Consider the following 21,667-nt stretch of genomic DNA (forward strand, 5'->3'; position numbering starts at 1 on the left):
CGCGTGGGTAAATCAAAACGCCTCGAGATTACCTAAACGGTTTAAGGTTTGACAATTGAGTGTTTTTTTAAAGGAGGTCCCCTGTTGTTTCAGTTGAATGGGCGCGCGGGGGAGAGACGCACAAAGCGCACCGTTCCCGCAAGGGCGCCGCCGAGTAACCATGGAAACGCCAATCAGATGGCCTTCCATCACCAATATTATTATGTTTCTCGGGTTCACGCGCCTCGCCAGGGGTTTCTTTCCGCAAAGTTACACTCATAACAAAATCACTCGAGCTCAATGACACACCTGTTTATATACCTTTACTGTAAGACTTCATTTCCTATGCTGCGTAAAAGAACAGAAAGAAAAAAGAAAGATAGAACGAAAGAACGATGCATATCATGCACACCAGACAATCACGTGCATCTACTATTGTTTATAAACGCGTTATGAACCCTAAATTGAAGCTTACTTGTCACTGAGAGCATTAGGCTATATGATAAGAATGCAGTGCAGGATTAGATGATAAGAATGCGTCCAGTCTGTTGTCTGTTCAGACAGGATGCAGGGGCAGAGCTCCTGCTTTACTACGTGTTGCACATGGTTAGTGAAACAGGAATGATGACGTGATGCGCTGCTCACAAAGTGCATTCCTCTTCAAACACCTGTTCAGCATCCAGCTATTTCATAAGATCATGAATCATTATTACTCACCTAATTCCTTGTACTAACGATCCCGAGGTGAAGAACAGAGGATTCGGCGGAGTTCAGCGTGCACGCATGGGGGTCTTCACACCAGCAGGAGCGCGTGTCCGTCACCGCGTAAGAGCTAACGGATCATCCACGCATTCTCACTGCGCTTCAGCCAAACGCCTCTGTCCAGGATAAACAACAACAAAAAAAGAGACAGCCAAGTTTCATACAGTCCAAATAAGCCACAGAGTAGGAATGATGCTTGGCAGTGTCTTACTCGGTATTGTGTGGAAATGTGGGATAAATGCAGCGCGGTGGTGTGCTCGGTGTGAGCCGTGCTGCCATGCCGCTTCTCCGGACTGAACTCGGAGCGCACTTCAGCAGCGCCGTCTGCTCACAGACCGAGACGTGCTAATCGCATTAGCATCAAACAGCTTCAAACAGCTCCACCCAGCGACGCGTCCGACTCAGCCCGATGTTTGGGAAGAGACACTAGATTGTGGTGCACCACTCCCGAAACGGGAAATTTTTAGCTCAAAACTTTCCCGACCGATTATTCTGAGCGCGTGAAGGTTTGCATCCAGTGCGCACAATGCGCAATCTCATCCACCCTGACTGTGCTAGGTGTCCGTAACTGTCTTACTGATAATCATTTGAAGTATTCTTTATTTTTATTAGTTTTATGCAAGCATTGTTGGAACAGACATATTATAATTATTATTATTATTATTATTATTATTATTATTATTATTATTATTATTATTATTATTAACCATACATCCATTTTCTGTAGCCTACTGCTTATCCTACACAGGGTCACGGGGAGCCTGGAGTCTATCCCAGGGGACTCAGGGCAGGAGGTGGGGGAAGCCCTGAGTCCCCCACCCGTGGCAGGGCACAATCGCACACACACACACACACACACACACACACACACACACACACACACACACACACACTACTGACATCTTGGAAATGCCAATCAGCCTACAATACATGTCTTTAGACTGGGAAGGAAACCGGAATACCCAGAGAAAACCCCCGAAACACAGGGAGAACATGCAGACTCTGCACACGCAGGGCAGAGGTGGGAATCGAATCCCCAACCCTATCCAAGGTGTATTTCCATCTGGACTGCAGTGTTCCTGGGATAGGGACCAGATCCTCCAAGGCCCTGACCAGGATACAATGGTTACTGAAGGTGAATGAATGAATGACTGAAATACTTGGATCAGATATTAATTATTATTAGTTGTCCACAATAGGTGTGGTCTATGCATGAGCTAGGAAATACAACCTAAATTCTCTAACTTCCCAACACTTAACTTTTTCAAGGTATTGAATCATACTGAAAATATTGAAACTATTTGTCTTTTATTTTTCAACATTTTCAATATTTATTTTTACATTATCTTTATTTTATTCTTGTTATTTATAATTGATGTATTTCTGCCTTATCTCTTATGTGTGCTGCTGAAACACTCTAATTTCACATTGGGATCAATAAACTGTTATCTTATCTCAGATCTACTGTATTCTCTCTGTACTGTATAGTCTTAGCTCCAGAGGACCCACATGTATAAGGTAGCGTGTGCCAATACCTCCCCCTAGTGGAAATTTCCATCATTACAGTGGAATAAAAGACGTACTTGCGACTCGTTCGTAGACGAGAAGAAGTGCTTATTTATATTTTAAGAAAATGAATTTTAAATAGTTTAATAAGTTTTGCTTGAAAATAGTAGCCTAGTCGTACGTGTTATAATCATATATAGACCGACAGATGCTATATTACGACAGAAGTTAGAAGATGTAGAGCTCCCAGTGCATATCTGTGGGAACATTGTATTCATGTCAAATAACAAATAACATGCACAGTATCTCTAGAATGATGTTAATGATAAAATCAGCTTAATAAACGCTTTATTTATTTATTTGTTTCATATAGATAACATTTTATTAGCTAAGCCATAATGAGAAATTAACCAATCAGAATCATGCGTTTTCCCTGTTTGAAAGCTACTGATCAGCTAGATACACTCTGAGCAGATATATCGAGCTGAGAGCCGATTAAGTGCCGGATGGAGGAGAAAATTAAGGGTACATCTGTTTTTATGAGATAAAATGTCATTTCCCTTGCATTAGGCTACTAGCAGATTGTTTTATTATTTTTCAGTGGAAGTGCGTAAATGTATTTTATGTCAACGTTATTAACATGTCAAGACTGAGTGTCTTAGGAAAATCAGATTAATTAACTAATTAGTGCCATCATCACTCCTACTGTGTGGCGTCCACCCAAGACCACGTGGTGATTTTATTTGGTATATTTCATTATGCACCTCCTCCACTACGAATTAATTCGTGACAACGCCACCGCTCAGAAACACTTTGAAACATCTTTTAAACCTGTACAGTACCCTGTAGGTGTACCCATATTCATTCATTTGTTATTGTTGTTGTTGTTGTTGTTGTCTTTGCGGGGCATGGGGCTAATGCATCCCTTGGAGCCCCAGTTATATGCCAGTTATATTCCATCAACTGGTATATGTCGTGGCCAACAATCCAGCCTAACAAAAAACTACTGAGACAGAAGGTTAGTAGATGTCAAAAAGTAATTAAACTTTATTGAAACAATAAAGTGAGACAGTCTGCAGAAAGTCTGAATTATACATACACACACATGTCTTTAAATACTTTTCTGAAGCAGTAAAATTATCCCTAGGCGGGGCATTCACCTTTTCTTTCTAGAAACAAACCAATCTCTATTGTCTTAATTGATTATTCATATCCATATGATACCTTACATGTGTGGCGCATGCGCTGTCAGTTGTATTTTCTTAAATGTTTTATCAGGACAGGGTTTTTTACTTTGGCCCATAATTCACCCTTATACCTGAATTATTTTCTGGCTCTAGTCCCAGCCTGGTATCCTTCCTCCTGGAAGTATTCTCTTTTATTTTGACACTGATCTGCAAGCTTAAAGGGCTTTGGTTGGAAACACAGTTCTGGTGAATGTCTAATTGCTAATTTATTGCCAGAGTAAAGCTGCTTTAGACAAACACAAGGTTCTAAATTTACACACTTAGACTGTCACGCGTTAGAAAGTGTTTTATAGTTTTAGATTATGCCTGCTGTGCAGAAAGGTACAGGCTGATACAGAAAAACAATTACTGTTCAGTAAGACACAGAAGTCATCTATCTCAATGCACAACAAGTGCACTATGGGTTTAGATTATGCTTCTAACTAATAATTGTAAATGTTGGTTATATATATTAGATTATACTTTATTAACATATCCAAATATTAGTAAACTTTGTAGTTACACATATTGATTACACTTTATATTCTATATAAATCAAATGCGCAATCAAAGAACCATAAAGACTAAAGGCACATCGTACTCGGCAAACAATAAACATGCCAAAATGCTCAAACAAGGAGCGCATAGTGAACACTTGCATTAAATTTGTTGATCAAATAAAAAATAAAGAGAAATACAGAAATATAATCAACCCATATGAGCTAAAAATAATCCACATAAATGAAACAATGGTATCGATTAATCGTTTTACGAATCAGAAACAGCCCAGCAAATAAAATGAATGAAATCTCACTCAGCACTAAAAGGGGGTTCTTCCTGCTCTTCTTCAAAGAGAATTCCTCGATTAAATCCCTAAAATAAAGTTGACGCAGGATGTCGTACTCACTTGACATCACTGGCAAACAGTTAAGCCTTTGCTCCTGCAGTTTTTTTTTCATAAGCCCCAATTTTGAACCACCTGATTCAGAAGTGTTGGCCGCAGGAGGACGCATATCATCAACCAGGTGGATGCTACACAAAAAATATGCTATCATCCTTGCAATAACAAGCAAGAGAAGCAATCCAGAATGATCATTTGTTTTTGTTTTGTTTTTTAAAATTGAATTTAATCTTGGATTAATATCACTCTACAGCCATAATCTGTTAATTTTTTTATTTTCTGAGTTTGTCTTCTCAAACTAAAATGGCCCTGTGGTCCACTACAGTGGACGTGCTGTAAAATTAAAAATAAAAATAAAATTTAATTAAAAAACAAAAAAACAAAAACAAAATAGGTAGTAAATCAAACAAAACAAAACAAAAATAGATGACCCCCCCCCCCTTTTGTGTCTGTGTTATTAGCCTGTTTCAGACATCAGATATTTATCATATATATTCAATGTTTTATACACATTTTTAGCATTTTAGAAATGTTTGAAGGATTTTTACACCGCACCCCTGCTCTCATCAGACGGTACCCCAGGGTTGCTGCAGCACCCCGGTTGGGAAACTCTGGTGTAACACCTTCACACATCCTCTGTTACTGAAAACCCGCAGCTTGACCTCGGCGCCTCACCTTCACGGCCCCGCCCACTGCTTCATACGTCATGACGCTGGGTTTGTGTTGACGTGGCGTAGATAGCTAGTTAGCTAAACAAACGCATAGTCGGCTCTTTGATTAGCGAGAAGAATGGCTTAGCTAAAACCGGCGAATTCATCTGACTGTATCAGGTACCTTTTTGTTTGTTTGTTTATTTCACAGCAGCTTTTTTGAGAATATTGCGGGTTTTATTGCTGAAATGTTCTGATCGATCATCCTGCTTGTCGGTAGCGAGTAAACTAAGCGAAATTCTCGAACGCTAGCAATGCTAGCTAAAGCTAGCTAGAGATGTGGGGCTGTGTAGCCAGAGTAAACTTGCACCACGGAATTAATGACGTTAGCGAGAAAGTCCAGTGGCTAGTGTGTGGCTAGATATTTCTCTGAGGATTAGGTGTTAATCCGGGTGTAAATGTAATGAAGTTAACAGGCATGCGGATTACCAGGTTTGAGGGCCTGTAAGAGCTGTATAAACTAACGGAAGCTGATTCGCTTAGATTCAGTCAGCAAACATGATCGAGTTTTGTTTCCAGCATATTATTCGATTTTAGAGAAACTCGGTTATTCCGTGGGTATTTTATTTCATTTTATTGTTCTGTTCTTTTCTTTTCTTTCTATAACAACGTCAGCTAACGTTATCCCCACATTGAACTTTGAACGCGGACCTCAATAGGCTTAAATTCACATTCTCTCATATTAACTCCTGTATATTTTCCTCTCCGTGTAGAAGTACCTTTTTCTTCTTCTTTGTAACCTGTGATGAATAAATATATGAAGAATACTTGAAGTTTTTGGCAGAGTTAGAACAGGTGCATCAGGAAAACTGAGGTGATTAAATATTTCAGCTGTTCAGTGGATGAAGGTAATTAAGCTAAAATGTAATTACAGGTTATTAAAGGGTGTTTAACATATTTATAAAGGTAGGTATTATTCTTTCTTTTCACTGTTAATCTATTAATAAACACTGTTTGGCCCTTTGTATGTTGTGAAATCGTTCAAGTAAAAGCAGTGTTACCTATTTGGTATTAAATTTTATACCACAGCCTTTAAATGATTGATTCGTTGGTATGTAGGTGTTGTTTAGGTGTTGTAGTAATGTAAATCACAGAAACTCCGCGATAAGAGAAATGATAAACGGGAACCAATTGACACAACATTTCTATAAACAGTTACAAAGCATGACTTGCCATTCATTACTATATTTTATATAAATGTAATCATATGACAAATTGTGATAGTAAAATTACTAAGAAATATCAGGCCACATCACACCACCTCGCTGTGGAGTATTTTCCTATAACAGCATTCTTTGACTTGTTTTAGTCCTTACTTAATAATAATAGTAATAATAATAATAATAATTATTATTATTATTATTATTGTGACTTTGAGTTTAGCCAACCACTTTATTTACTTTTTTTTATTCCTCAGTCAATGAACACAAAATCATGCAGACTCCACAATATTCAGAGGAGCTTGCAATTGTTTTAAATTACAGCAGATTTTCCTCAGATTTTGGCCAAGGCGTGTCACATGACGTCATCATGACGCACATTCAGCCAAAGCCCTCATCGATGCATGTGCGTCGAACATGAGTACAACTAAAAGGTCTCATTTACCAACAAACATCACAAAGACAATTTTGTGCAGTTGTGATTTTGCCAATTCAAGTAGTTTTCCACACACACACCCTCTGCAAATTGTATCACAGATTTAGAAAAAATCTGCAAGAAAATCAAGCAATTTTGGCTGCAATAATCACCAAAAAAAAAAAAAAATCCTGTAAAACTCCTGAAATCCTGTACAGACTGATTCCTGTGTTATTTCTAAACTCATCTGCCATTCGTTTTTGGTCAATTAGTGAATAAACAGTTCTACCTTACTGTCAGCTCTTTAAAGTTATGTTTGCTTGTCTTGCAAGTCACTGTGGATTAAAAACACAAATCAAAACTTATATATATGAACTGACATTTGAAACAGTGCAGACAACACTTCAAATCCAAAGATCTGGAATAAACCCAGTGGGAAGATCTCTCTTGATGAGCTAAGTGCAAAGGTTTGCATTTCCTGTGTTGTCTTGGCTAAAACCTGTGGGTGTGTTCTGTAACAAGATAGCCAATTCTTACGGAACAATGAACTGAAAAATAGTCTGAAAAGAAAAGTCAAAGATTTTGGCATGAAGCACTCACTCTCCAAGTTTGAAGAAGACTAAGTATATACATTTTTCCATTTCAAAATTTGTTCACATTTTTAGTTACAAAGTTCAAGCTTAGTGTAGAGAGAGAGATGAAACATTCATGACAGATTTGAGTTCTGAAACAAAATTTTTCTCCATGTTTAGTTTAGATCTGTGTTTAAAACTGGTTTATAGCAAATGTGAAAAAAAACAACAACTGCCAGTTCTTTGGCCAAGCAGTCTGGCAGAGTTAGAGCAGATGTGTCAGGAAGACTGAGGTGATAAATGCTCAGTGGATGCAGGCAGTTAAAGTTGCTATATAATCAAAATGGACGTTTTGTGGTTTTTAGTATATGTTCGCCTTAAGGTTATCTAGAAGCTAGTGTCCTCCAAAACAAAGACAAAATCCGTATTTAAGTGATTATATGCATTAAAATTTGTAGTCTCTCTACCACCAATACGGATCAACAATTTTGACGATATCATTCTGCACTTCAGATTCTCATCAGATTTCCTGTCAAATCAAATGGTCTCTAGAATTGAAGTGTCCCACACCAACATTATAAAAATACATGGTACTAACTGTCAAGTAGGGCTGGGCGATATGACAAATATCATATCACAATACTTGAGAATGTTTCGACGATATATAATTTTTTTGTTATTATAATTATATATAATAACAAAGTTAAACTGAGTTTGACGATACTTTTCTTTAATGCCTACATAGACAAAGAAGATTAACTAAAAAAACCCCTCCCAAAAAACATAAAATCAACATCCATCCAGTACTTCTCATTTGTAATTATTATAAACATAAAAAAAAAAAAATCAGCTAGGGCTGCAACTAATGATTATTTTCATAATTCATTAATTGGTCGATTTATTTTTTTATTCATTGGATAAAAATATTTGCCTTTTTTTGGTTGTTTGAAATAAAATCCACAAACTGAGTGTTACACAAACTTCAGACTCTAACTTTACATTAACACAACTGTTTGTCCAGTTCATTTGTTTGTATATATGTCAAACAATTGCAAACAAAACAGGTGTATCCAAAAAAAGTCTGTTAAATATAGGTGTGCAACAATTATTGGCACCCCTATGAATTCATATGTGAAAAATATATTTATTCCCGTTAATATTTTACATTTTTAGTACACCTGGGTGACTAGGAACAGGAAATTGTTCAACCATGACTTCCTGTTTTACAGGGGTATCAATATGTATTTTATGTATATATGTATTGTACATATTTTGAGATACTGGATACTTTTGATTTCCATGAGCTATAAGCCGTAATCATAAAGATAAAAAAAGGCTTGAAATATTTCACTTTGTGTAATTAATCTAGAATATATGAAAGTTCCACTTTTTGAATTAAATTAGAGGAAAACTTTTCCACAATATAAATTTTTGAGATGCACCTGTACTGCAGAACTTCTGTGAAACAAGTTAGTTACTGTTATATTAATAGCAACTATAACAGTTGTTCCCTCAACAGCCATTATTTTTTTGTCTGTCTTGTAGTTAATAAAATAATAACAAAAAAAACCCTGCAGCTTGTTATGTTACAAAGGAACCAGTAGAAATGATGGAAAGAAATAGTAACATACTAGAATGATCACATTAATATAAACTTGTGATTGGAATTACTATTGTAATTCTATTGTACTATTGTAGCACTATTGTCAGAGCAGCTGTTGTAGAAAATAAATCAACACCTTCAGACCAATCAGATTCCAGAATTCAACAGTGCTGTGGTATATATGCGATTTGACCATTGTTGTAAGGGTATAAAATTCAGCTGATGTGTGTGTTTATGGTTTATTGTATGGCCTTGATACATTGTATGCTTTTGCAAACAGGGAAAAAATGACTGGGAGAAACCAATACAATGCCTTCCAGTCAGCTACGACGATGCAGCCTGCAACTGGGGGTCACACTTATATCTTCGGAAACAATTCTGAGACGGAGTGCTCTGAGGAGGATAGCGAGAGCTACGAGCTCCGCTCCAGAGGCAGGGAGAGGCTCCGGCGCAGTACCTCCAGAGAGCGAAAGGATGACGTTGTCTACGTGATGCGGGATGTTATGGAGGGAGACACATTGATTAGCATTTCACTTCAGTATTTCTGCTCTGTAAGTTAACATTATGGTCTCAGTTTTGTTTTGTTGTTTTTTCTTTCTGTGTAACATGGGTAGATTATTTAACGCAGACCGTGCACACAGATATGATAAACATGGAATATAGTGACTATGTTTATATGCATCAATATTCTGATATTAATCTGAATTTGGCAATATTCCAATTAGTAGTGAGTCATGTAAACAGCGTAATCCGATTAAGACACCATATTCCTACAATACAACTAAAATGATAAAACATCTGCTGTTTAAATGGTATTTTTAAAACTGAGCTTGAGAGCAGATGACCTGAGCACACAGGGCGATAGCAGCAATGAGCATACGGTGCTGTGACTTCTGGCATTTGCAAGTGCAGAGTGGTGAAGTGAGCATGCAGAAATGCTGCACTTCAGTTCTGCAAACACAGAGACACACCCCTCATTTGCCAGGGACTACACTTTGCTCCAGAGTCAAGGTGCAGTTCACAGCACCATGCGCTCATTATTAATGGCCACACTCATTGCTACAGCTCTGCCTGCTCAGATTGGCCATATTAAAGATACCGTTTAAACGGCATAACATCTTGCATTTACATTTATTCATTTAGCAGACGCTTTTATCCACAGCAACTTACAAATGAAGAAATACAAGCAAAGTGATGTATCAAGCGGAGAACAATACAAGTAGTGCTACCATAATAGATCTTTTAATTAAGTTCTAGAGAGCAAAGCAAGAGTAGAGGTGTAAGAACCAGAGTAAATTTATTTGTTTTTTTAAAAAGGTTAATGTGGGGTTGCGTGTTTTAGGGGTTAGTTAGGTGTTCACAGAAGAGGTGGGTCTTTAGCTGTATTTTGAAGATAGTGACCGATTCTTGGTCCGGATTGAGGTTGGAAGTTCATTTCACCACTGAGGGACAGATAGTGTGAAGGTTCTGGATCGGGACCTTGAGCCACGGTGAGTAGGCACTACTAAGCGTCGGTCATTAATCGAGCACAGATTATGTGAAGGAACATAAGCCTTCAGGAGAGTTAAGGTAGGCGGTGCTGTTCCAGATAAGGTCTTGTACGTGAGCATCACGGCCTTAAATTTGATACGGGCGGCTACAGGAAGCCAGTAGAGGGAGATGAAGAGGGGTGTGACATGGGTTCATTTGGGCTGGACAAGGTGTGCTGCTGCATTCTGAATCATTTGAAGGGGTTTGATGGAGCTGGCTGGGAGGCCTGAGAGTAGTGCATTGCAGTAGTCCAATTTTGATATCTTGAATATCTTAAATATTGATGCCCTGATTGGTTAATACTAAGTACGTTACTGATTTCATCATCAGTATTAGAGTAATAAAAGCATAATGCGTCTGGGGGGAAAAATGGTATCAATGCATCCATAGTGATAGCTGTGAGTAACTTGGTTTGTTGCATTGTTTCAGGTTGCTGATCTAAAGAGGGCCAACAATCTCCTGACAGAGCAGGACTTCTTCGCCTTGAGGTCCATCAAAATCCCTGTGAAGAAGTTTAGCTTGTTCACGGAAACACACAGCACGGCCCCCCACAAAACGAGCTCGCCTAGCGGCGTTCGCAGAGTCCTGGAGATCCCGCCGAGTGCAGGTGACACGGACTCCGCTCCCTCTTCTTCCTCCTCAACTGACAGCGTGGAGTGCTTCCTGCAGGAGAAGGACAAGGATATTGAGCTTCTGGTCAAATACTCCAACCCGTCCAGAAGCAGTCTGAGCGAGGTGGTGTCCTCGCTGAACTCCCAGCAGCCTGTTCAGGGCGAAGCAGAGCGCAGGTCAACAGCAAGGAAGGACCCATACTACGGCGCGGACTGGGGTATGAGGTGGTGGACTGCGGTAGCCATTATGCTCGTGGTAGGCATTGTCACGCCGGTGTTCTACCTGCTGTACTATGAGGTGCTGATGAAAGCGGACGTTAGCCACCACACTACTACGGAGTCCATCAGGTCCGAGCCTACACTCTCAAACCTTGGTGTTGCGCCTGGTCTGCCAGCAGCTAAGGCTGTTGCTCACCAAGATTCCCTCATACATCCAGCTGTTGAACATCCAGCATCTGTGCTGGGACAGAAACAGAAGACATAGAGAGGGATGACATGGACCGGTGTATTAGTTTGGGGATTTTTCTACAGACTTGCAAACAAAACCACTTTCCTAGTGATAAATGTTTGACCTTAAAAGGACATGTTTGATATTTTTGAACCACTTCACTATGGACGATGTATTGATTTCGTGAACAAGTGCTTGATGTGCGCTACTTGCAGATATAAAAGCAAAAATGACTTGTGTCAGCCTCTGGAGAAGATTAAAAGTGTATCCTCAGTGAAATATATGGAGGCACAGTAAAGCCATCTTGGTACTGGCATATTATTTTAACATTACAATAAGTTTTGTGTTAAGATTCAACTGATATGGTGTGTTAATCAGTTATGGTACAGCTGACTGGTTTAATTGGTCTAGATATTTCTCATCACCATCAATTCTTAAAAGTAAAATAAATAAATAAATCAGTTATAAGATTGAATAAGCTGTAGATATTATTGGTCTAAGTGCACCTTTTCATATGAGGGCTGTCCTGTTGTGAATCGCCTGCGTGTTTGGTTCAAATATATTGAATTTCTTTTGAAATGAAATAAATACCTGTTCTGTGATACAAGTCTCAAGCTGCCATGCCATAACTGCACTTAATTGGGCATTAATAGTGCCATTGGAACTGCTTTGGCACAAAGTGGGAATTGACTCTGGCCTTTAGGCAATTTCCATCATGCGTTTTGCACAGTTTTTACCCAGTGTTCGACAAAACCACATTAAACGTTTGCCTCAGCGTTGAGCACAAATGTGTAATCGGAATGTCACCGGGACGACTGCCGTCTCTCGTCAGGGATGTGTACACACACGCTAATTTATTCTAGGAAAAATGCTCATAATTGCAAAAACAGTATTGACGCTAATGTTGCCTACTTTCTTTTTAATTTTGTTTGAAAGGTCTGTTTGCCAACTACGACGCTGAAATCTTTAACTTTTGACAAAGTGATGTGAACTGTTTAATACTTGTGGAAATTAAAGTTGTAATCTCTTAACCCATGACAATTATTGTTAAATGATGAATTCGAGCAGTATGTGCCTTCGACCTGCAGAATGTAGTTGCAGGTTGAAAATAAACAAGTTTATATTTTACTGCCTTTTTTGTACTTTAATCTGTGTTTGTAGGTAAGAACACACAGATATAGGATGTTTTTAATAGTTAAATTATCACATGCTTCTCCAGTAATATTTTTACAAGTTCCCTTTCTCCTATGAATCCCAGTATCTTCTGATCATAAATTAATATGTGGCTTCATCCATATTGTCATCGCTGCCTGCTCCGTAATCATCACCATCTTCAAAGTAGTTATCGATGTAATCATTCTCCTGACAAAAGAATATCAAGTTTAGTTGCTCATCTGCATATTATTTATCACTTTATAATGAATTTCAGTTCAGATCAAGGAGCTTCATAGGCATGACAGTTACAGTACCACCAAAGCAAAATCACATACAAACAGAGCAAAAACAAATGCTCCTATAAGTTTACTCGTGTGCATGTGCATCATTCATCCCTTAGACTGTTGTAGGCCGAAACTTACTGTGCTGCCAGAGTGCTGCTCTCTTTCTGCTCTCCTAATACAATAAGCAGTAAATCAGATTTGGTGAGAGAGTGTACATTTGAGGATGAACACTCAAAATTCTCAAAGTAGATTTGCTGTAAATTCCTGGATTTTTGACACTCAGTTAAGAAGTCCATCTCTGTCTCTGGAGTTCTGTACTAGCACTCTATCCAATATATTCATTTAGTATAACGTTGGCTGTTTCCTGTGCCATCCAAGCAACTCAAATTATTGAATGGGAAAAACCAATTATTGTTGAAAACCCATTCATTCTCATTTGTACTTGTTTCTACAATAATATTTTAATCATAGTATTTTCTCCATAGATTTCATGACTTTCTTAATGTCCCATTTTCCTTGGGTAAAAATATCAGTCCCTCCAGGATTCTGCAATAGCAGAAATTAATGCAACATCATGGAAACATTGCAATATTCACAAGATTGCAATCATTCAAAATGACGGCGGATTTTTCCACAGATGAGTCATGTGACATCACAACACAAACTCAGACAAAGCCCCCTTCGATTCACATGGTCTCATTTAACAACAAACGTTACTGCGAAAGACCGTTGTAACCAATTACATGCAACTGCAATTTCGCCAATTCAATTCAATTTTTGGCCACAATCAATCACAAAAAAACTCAGCAAAATCCTGAATAGACTACAATGTGATTACATACTGCATGTAAAAGTACTGTTTTTTTTTTTTAAAGGACGTACTTCATCTCCTTATAATTAAGCTCAAATTATTAATCGTTATATGTGTTTCTCAATTTATAATATGATTTTTGACCAAGTGAGCACTCCTAATAATTTGAGTTCCTTGTAAGATCTAGCCCTTCTTTTACCTCTTCAAGCTCTTCATCATATTCTTCCCCTTCAACTTCTTCCTCATCAGGATCAGCCTTTTTCCCTTCCTTTTCCTCTTCCTTTTCATCGTCCGATTTATCACCCTTCTTCTCAAGCTCCTTTAAAATATACAAGCCAAAATGTGTACAGAACAAATATATTACTTCAGGTTTGGGTTTAAAAGATCTCCAATGAATAAAAAAGAAATAATTTAATTCAGACTTGGACAACTGAAGCATACAAAGTATTAAATTTAGAAACCTTCAGTGTTTCTCCAGTATATTAAATGGAAAGGATTTCCTCCACCAGAGGAGGGGTCCAATTATAGCCCGTTTAGAAAGCCAAGAACATTTCATTTCCAAGAAGGTAGTTTTGTGATAAATATGACTTGGAAAATCAACATAAACTTACATCTAGTTTAGACAGCAAAGCCTCCTGATCTTTGCTTGAAACCTTTCTGGGTTTCTTAGGATCTGTAAACGAATTTCCATTTAATTTAGAAATGACATACAAATGCAGCAATGTGTATTCATCTATAAACTTACCAGCTTTCTTTCTTATTTTCTTCTTTAGGGGCATTAGCTCCTTTGGAAGACGGTTCCAGTCTGCAAAACAAATTTAGGCCAAGTGTGTAATTACAAAATCACATCATATGCTCTACTTATAGTAGAGATGTTACCTGGTGTCCATTCTTCATCCTCAATTTTCTGGCATTCCCTTACATATTTTTCTTTATACCGTTCTACATCTGAAAAACAAAATGACGAGCACCAGGACTTTTTTCTATTTGTTTCAAAATATTTTAGATCTTTTCACTTAAGTCCATAATGAAAAAAGAAGCCAATATCCTAAGGGGTGCTCACACCAATCCAAAACACACTTAACGTGCTCCATGTGTGGATCAGTGAGCAGTTGTAAGTGCTGTTAATGAAAGCCACGGCGCATTGTGTTACTGTGATTTAATCTGCGAGAGCACAACCCACCACTTTTGCCTGAGCACGGCTTTATGTTGAAAGGTAGGCCTTTCATTCTCCCCCTAATCTCTTGTTTCAAAGCTAACATGTAGTCTTCATCCTCACCAGCCTTTAGAGGCACCGGTTTAAACTCCATTTGCTGTTGAACACATAAAATACAGTTTAACAGTGCTGGTACATCACACTGTGTGGCCACAAAAAGATACACAGGGAACAAACATTCCATATTTCATAATACTGGAATATTAGGATATAGGAAATTCAAAATGCCAAAAAGAAACAAAAACAAACTAGAAATTTCTACAACTCACAGGAAACAAGGGCTGTGGACCACGCTGGGTCTCCGGCATGGATCCTCTGGTGATTCCCAATGACTCTATGTTGAATGTAAAAGCTGCTACTCCTCTACCTTTACCTGCCATGCTTTCCTCTACTTTTTGCCGCAGCTGATAGAAAATACTGTTTACAAAACAAAACAGTTTATTTCTACACAGTGAAATGTTTTGCACCTGAATGCCGCGGGTGACTGCTCCTGGTGGTCATTTATTCTTCAGCGCTGGGTGTGGGCGGGGCTTGTTGTCATCTTCACCCAATCAATAATTCACTTCCTGTTTACGTAACACTAGCACAGCTTCCAACAAGCTCCACTTACGGAAAAGGTGGTATTACGGTTTGCTGCACCCGTCAAACGCATTCCTGCTCTAGTATCTCGGCTTAATCCGTCTCGGTTCGTAACGTCATCGACGTACATGCACTGTGATGTCCGCGACGGACTGGTACGCGCACAAGTCGCTCGAAAACGGCATGTATTGGATCCAGGAGCGTTTCTACGAATCGGGGAACAGAGCTAACATCTGGCTGATTCGCGGATCTCACCAGGACGTGCTGATCGACGCCGGACTCGGCCTGCGCAGTCTGCCCGAGTACATCAACGCTAAAGGCCTGCTGGGAGACGACGCCAAGAGGAAAAACCCGCTGCTGGCGATCGGGACGCATGTGCACTTTGACCACTCGGGCGGCCTGCACCAGTTCCAACAGGTGGGCGTGCACGAGGCCGAGGTCGATGCCCTGGCCAATGGAGACAACTTCGAGACGGTGACATGGCTGTCTGACAGGGAGGTGGTGGAGAACCCGTCCCCGGGCTGGACGGCCAGGCAGTACAGAGTGAAAGCAGTGCAGCCGACCCACATCCTACAGGAAGGTGTGTAGTGTGTAGTGTAATGCATGACGCTGCAATCAGCTGTGTTTCATCCGGTACTGATGCAGTGAGAAGTAAGCCAATAGCGTCAGACCGACATCAGTCTGCAGATGTTTCAGAAATCCAGGGGCGTGTGCTTCCTCTGTGATAACCACATGATATTACACACCGAGGACATTAGATGTTCCTGATTAGTACACGCTTTTCCCAAATTATTCTCTATAATCATCTACTTTTGAGCAACTATAACCTTTTTATAACCATCTATGTGAGCTGATGTCAGTTATTGGCTTTAACTATTCTTAAACCATTATCCACTGCCTGCATTATTATTATTATTGTTATTATTATTATTATTATTATTATTATTATTATTATTATTATTATTATTATTATACTCAGAGGGAATATAAGGTCACAGTCTTCAAATGATGTCTAAAGACCTACCGCTTCCTAAAGTACTTAAATTAGCACTTGTCTGTGTGCGTTTCTTACTATATTACCCCCAGCAGAGTTTTTATACTGGTGGTATTCTTAGTTTGTAACCTAGTGAACTAGTATCAGGATGTATTTATTGATAGAGACTTTAACACACTTCTGTAAGTCACTTTGGATAAGGGCATCTGTCAAATGCCATAAATGTAAATGTCACCTAGAGTTTGCATTTTTGCTGAAAGAAAAGTTGTCTCTAATCCTCTTCGAGCAGTTAAGATTATATTCACTCATTCACCTTCAGTATCCGCTTTATTCCTGGTCAGAGATGTGTGGATCCAGAGCCTATCCTCAGAACACTGTGAGGCAGGAATACACCCTGGATGGGATGCCACATGCAGACACATATACACACACTCATTCACACCTAGGGCAATTTAGAGATTTAGGGCAGTCCATTTCTCTACCGGCATGTTTTGGGAGGAAGTTGAGGAACATGGACACTGGGAGAACATGCAGAAAGGGCACAAACAATAACCAGAGTTCAGGAGTGAAGCTGGAGCTGTGACACTGTGGCAACGCTATTTGCTGCACCATCATACCACCCTAATTTAAAACATTATCAAATTTTTTTTTCAATTCCTCCTTTTCTGATCTCGGTGTAGTTTCACCATTCCTCCAGTTGGACGCCACTGATCTTGACCACCATTGCTTGATCTATGGTAGAATCGATCTCAATTGAATTACAGTAATATTAAAGGAGCATGAGCTTGAACCAAGCCCAGTGCCTAATGTGGTTTTCTTATCATTCTGAATTGTATTGAAATGGTAGGCTATACAATTATACTGCAGGATGGTCAGTAAATCAATTACACCAGATCTTCACATTACAAAGCATGCCTGATTTTGTTATGATCCATTGCTGAAGAATGAAGTAATACTAAAAGAAATGATCTAATGCACTGGTTATCAACCTTCTTTCAGAATTCAGTTTCAACCCAAATTCCACATGCATCATTTGCGCTATCAGTAAGGGTGATTCTCAAGACCAGATACCAGAATCTTTAGGAAAGCAGTTCTCCAGAGAGGGCACTGATGTAATTTTAGATGCAGAAGCAGAGGTGAGTGATGTTGCACTGAATTGGGCCCAAGGGACAGATGGTAGCTGTGGCTGGACTCATATGTGGGTTGTAGTAGTCATGTGTGAAGCATGTGCCACCTCTGGTCAGCTAGAACAGCGGTTCTCAAAGTGGATCTGTGAAACATAGCTAGGGGGTCTGTGTTTATTTTATTTAGTTTATTTTTGGTTTTGTTTTAAATTTAGCTACAGCAGTTCAATTCACAGCTCACACTGATCAAAGTTATTCATTCATTCATTCATTCATAAATGGATCTCTGTTAACCACTGTGTTGCTTTACGTCACCTGATTTCCATTTCCCCTAATAATCTGTGCTCTGGTCAATACAACTTATAAGGTGTCAGTGCTGCAATGCAGTCTCATATCCAGTTGCTGTACTCCCTATTTTTTTCAGGTGATGTCATCAACCTTGGGGACCGGCAGCTGACGGTGCTCCACATGCCAGGCCACTCCAGAGGCAGCATCTGCCTCCATGACAAGGACAACAAGATACTGTTCAGTGGAGACGTGGTGTATGACGGCTCCATGATCGACTGGCTGCCCTACAGCGCCGTCGGCGACTATGTGCGTAGCTGCCAGAGGCTGGTAGAGATGGTGGACAAAGAGGAAGTGGAGCAAGTCATGCCTGGCCACTATAACGCCTTCGGGGCCAAGAGGCTCCACCGTTTGGCCTCCACCTACATTTCCAGCGCGGGAATGTGTCACAGGTTGACTACCTGTGCAGTGAAGTCTGTAGCCAGCCTGGCACTTCGGGCTTCCAACTCCTGCTGTGCCTGTTCCTAGTTATTAGAACTATATGCTACGATATACAGCACAAATCCAGCACTGAGCAATAAGGATCATCTGTATTCAGAGGTGTAAGCGTGGAGGTAGTGTTTTTTGGATACTCAACTGATTGGAATTAAAAATGCAAAGTAATAATAATAATAAGGCATAGGAACAGATTGTTATTTCCAGGCATAGTTATTGTTCAATCCATCAGATTATAATTTAATACTCAGACAATTAAGGCCAAGTCCAGAGTTAAGCTCGCATGTATCCAGGGCAGAATGGCTTTTGTACACCCCTTTAGAAATTTCCCATACTGCCAGATCACTAGAGGCACAACTCTGCAGTTACAATGCCCCTTGTGTTTAAAGTGTCAGCAGGATGACATACTGGTAGTGAGTGTTAACAGTAACATTTATATTAACCAAGATCTGTCCTCTGTTAGGTTAAAATGAAGCATTATTTCTTAACTGCATTATGAAACTATGTTCTAAGAGCTCTATACAACATGTAGCATAGACTATAACCCATGGTATTATACTTTTGGTATTATTGTGATGCATTTGATTGCTCTATATTTAATAACTGACTGTTGTTTTAGCCAATTTAAGCAGTATCATTTTACCACAATTTATGCACACACTAAAGCATAAAACCTTCCATATCAACATTACTTACACACTTTAGTTACATTTTTGTAACACTGGAGACCCTTTCCTTAAATGTTAAATCAACATCTCACTGTAAACTTCATATCAACAATTACACACATTTTTGTTTGCACATCCACCATAAAAGTTTGTGTAGAAGATTTATCACAAATAACTACAAGTGTCAGGGTTTTTTTTTTTATTATATGGTGGTTTTTAAATTTAAGAAATCAGTAGCTTTTAACATTCAAATATTTATATATCTTTTTTACTACTACTGTACATGATTGGTGGCCAGACAGTTCTTTCATATAATTTGTGTGCAGTGAACAAAATTTAAGCCCTTAATCTGCTTTGCAAGTGGGACGGACTTTATCTCTGGAGCGCTCTAAATCAAACACTGTCTGAAAATTCTGCTTGTCAAGGTTACCTGGTTCGATAATCTTGTCCAAATTGACTGCAGACATACCAATACATTTAAGTAATATCGCCTAAGCAAGAGTGCGGTTTTACTGAATATCGACTGGCTGTGATCAGCACAGCCGTGCTGATATTCAGTATAACCACTTGACTGCGAGTGCGATATTGTTTGTATACAACAGTTCTATAAACAGGAAATTAATATCATGTAACTGACATTTCAGACAGAATATGGCCAAATGTTTAGTGTACTTTTGGTCTGTTAGCGGAAATAGATCCTGAAGACGTGACACTCATTTTATAGCACGTCGGCTAGGTCGCTAGCTAGCTCACAATGATTTGTACGTTTCCGTTAAAGGTGCTCCCGGTGCAATTGGCTTCCCTTCTTCCTTTTCATCTTCATCTGGCATTTTAAGTCAAAAGTTACAGTATATTCATGAAAAATTTATCCTTTGCCATGTCTGCTGATGATGTCACTAACACACTACTGTAGTAACCATTTCGAACTAGGAAGTGGACATTTATGTAGCGAACACAAACAAGCGGAGTGATGCGCACAATGAAATGTCCCAGTGCATTTAACTAACTATAAGCACTTTTGGAACGCTGTTTGACCAATCAAATTGATGGACCGAAGCTAACTGTTGTATAATTATGTGTATATGGATATCACAGTGAAGCGTACCGTATAATAGTTTTTGTGACATGTTACACTTGATGATGTGGCTACAAGATCACACTTCAGTGACTTCATATATGCAGAAACAACTGAAAACCTCCAGCAAGCTCAGTGGTTGGTGACACAGTTCACACTGCAATATAGCTTATAACTAAAGAATTAATTCAAGTTTTTCTTCAATCGAACTCAACATCTACTTCACTTCATAGCTGAAACTGGGTGAACAAAAAGTCTTTGCATTTTGAATTTGAGCCTCATATTCATCTTTAATCCAGTACGGTTGAGTATTCCACAATTTCACAGATCCAGGACATGTAGACTACACCAGGTGTACACCATCAAATAATATGGAAGGATAATCCAGAAAGTGTTGCAAAAGTGTTGAGTATTTGAAAATGTACAGCAGAAAATGTCTTTGAACTTAAGTGTGAATTGACAGATGTTAAAAAAAAAAAAAAAGAAGAAGAAGATGAAAAAAGATGTAGCTTAATATTAACACATTTTATTTACCGAACGAGTCCTGCCGGGGCCATGTGTGTGTGGAGTTTGCATGTTCTCCCCGTGCTGCGGGGGTTTCCTCTGGGTACTCCGGTTTCCTCCCCCAGTCCAAAGACATGCATGGTAGACTGATTGGCGTGTCTAAAGTGTCCGTAGTGTATGAATGGGTGTGTGAGTGTGTATGTGATTGTGCCCTGCGATGGACTGGCACCCTGTCCAGGGTGTACCCCGCCTTGTGCCCGATGCTTCCTGGGATAGGCTCCAGGTTCCCCGTGACCCTGAAAAGGAGTAAGCAGTAGAAGATGGATGGATGAATGGATTTACCAAATGAATGTATTTCTGTTAAAGCATGCTCTGAGCGAGAGTATAGTGTATATTGTAATTTAAATGATAATGTGTGCAGAATTGAAAGCTTGTTGGCTTGAAGATGTGAACAGAGTAACCAGATACAGCGTATCACTTGACAGGGTGACAATCTTAAATCACTAGTTCCGAACCCAGTTAATAAGGACGTTCCTTGTAAATAGTAGATGTTAGGGAATTAAACAGGGTAGCATTGCTAAGTACAGTGTGCAGATCGTTGTGTTCGTTTTGCGTGCCAAAGCAAACTTTGCATGTGTCACTTACAAATCCCAGACACTAAAAGTTCAATTGAATCTCCAGTCAGAAATTTGGTGATGAATAATGAATGTTATAATATTGTTTGAGTTCTTAAATGTGATTAATTAATGTTGAGTTGGACTGTTATGTTGATATCGTACATTCGATAATACTTTAGTACTTTCATTTTTTTTTCACTTTCCACCAATGCATGGTATTCATATGTTTAGCAATGCAGAAACTGCACAGTACTTTTCTTCTGCAAGCACAAACTTTTTTCAGTAACACTGTCTACACCTATGATGATCTGTACATGCATTCATAACATTATATATAGTCTGCTCTGAAACTATTGAACAGAAAGGCCAATTCAATTGTTTGTGCTATACACCAAAGACTTTTGGGTTTGAGATCAGAAGATGGATATGAGATGAGA

At 39.1% G+C, this 21,667-nt stretch overlaps 4 protein-coding genes across 7 annotated transcripts in view; 2 read left to right on the forward strand and 2 right to left on the reverse strand.

The window, feature by feature from the left end:
- adgrv1 (adhesion G protein-coupled receptor V1) overlaps positions 1-792 on the reverse strand; it is a 132,206-nt gene extending 131,414 nt beyond the window's left edge. The window contains exon 1 of the mRNA XM_017452534.3: positions 697-792. The gene's annotated coding sequence lies outside the window, so the exon portion shown is untranslated. The remainder of the gene's footprint in view (positions 1-696) is intronic.
- A 4,361-nt stretch (positions 793-5,153) lies between these two features.
- On the forward strand, positions 5,154-11,721 carry lysmd3 (LysM, putative peptidoglycan-binding, domain containing 3). The gene is given in 3 exon segments (NM_001201093.2): positions 5,154-5,204; positions 9,115-9,385; positions 10,794-11,721. Coding segments are annotated over 2 exon segments (930 nt in total). The 5' UTR covers positions 5,154-5,204; positions 9,115-9,121; the 3' UTR covers positions 11,460-11,721.
- On the reverse strand, positions 11,297-15,488 carry polr3g (polymerase (RNA) III (DNA directed) polypeptide G). 4 transcript variants are annotated; one of them, XM_047149789.2, is made up of 7 exons: positions 15,159-15,488; positions 14,857-14,986; positions 14,553-14,621; positions 14,419-14,478; positions 14,285-14,346; positions 13,873-13,992; positions 11,297-11,430 (listed from the first exon to the last, which is right to left on the reverse strand). In XM_047149789.2, the coding sequence occupies exons 1-7, from the start codon at positions 15,267-15,269 to the stop codon at positions 11,401-11,403; spliced, it is 582 nt and encodes a 193-aa protein (XP_047005745.1). In that variant the 5' UTR covers positions 15,270-15,488; the 3' UTR covers positions 11,297-11,400. The 4 variants fall into 4 exon arrangements, with proteins under 4 accessions (XP_047005745.1, XP_017307770.1, XP_047005744.1 ...); XM_017452281.3 differs by lacking the exon at positions 11,297-11,430 and adding an exon at positions 12,042-12,785; XM_047149788.2 differs by lacking the exon at positions 11,297-11,430 and adding an exon at positions 12,793-13,034.
- A 118-nt stretch (positions 15,489-15,606) lies between these two features.
- mblac2 (metallo-beta-lactamase domain containing 2) overlaps positions 15,607-21,667 on the forward strand; it is an 8,066-nt gene continuing 2,005 nt past the window's right edge. The window contains exons 1-2 of the mRNA XM_017452280.3: positions 15,607-16,048; positions 18,011-21,667. The exon at positions 18,011-21,667 is cut by the window's right edge and continues 2,005 nt beyond it. Of these exons, the coding sequence (XP_017307769.1) occupies positions 15,607-16,048; positions 18,011-18,399 (831 nt within the window). The 3' untranslated portion in view covers positions 18,400-21,667. The remainder of the gene's footprint in view (positions 16,049-18,010) is intronic.

Source organism: Ictalurus punctatus, chromosome 22, assembly GCF_001660625.3.
Source record: "Ictalurus punctatus breed USDA103 chromosome 22, Coco_2.0, whole genome shotgun sequence".
Classification (NCBI taxonomy): Eukaryota; Metazoa; Chordata; class Actinopteri; order Siluriformes; family Ictaluridae; genus Ictalurus; species Ictalurus punctatus.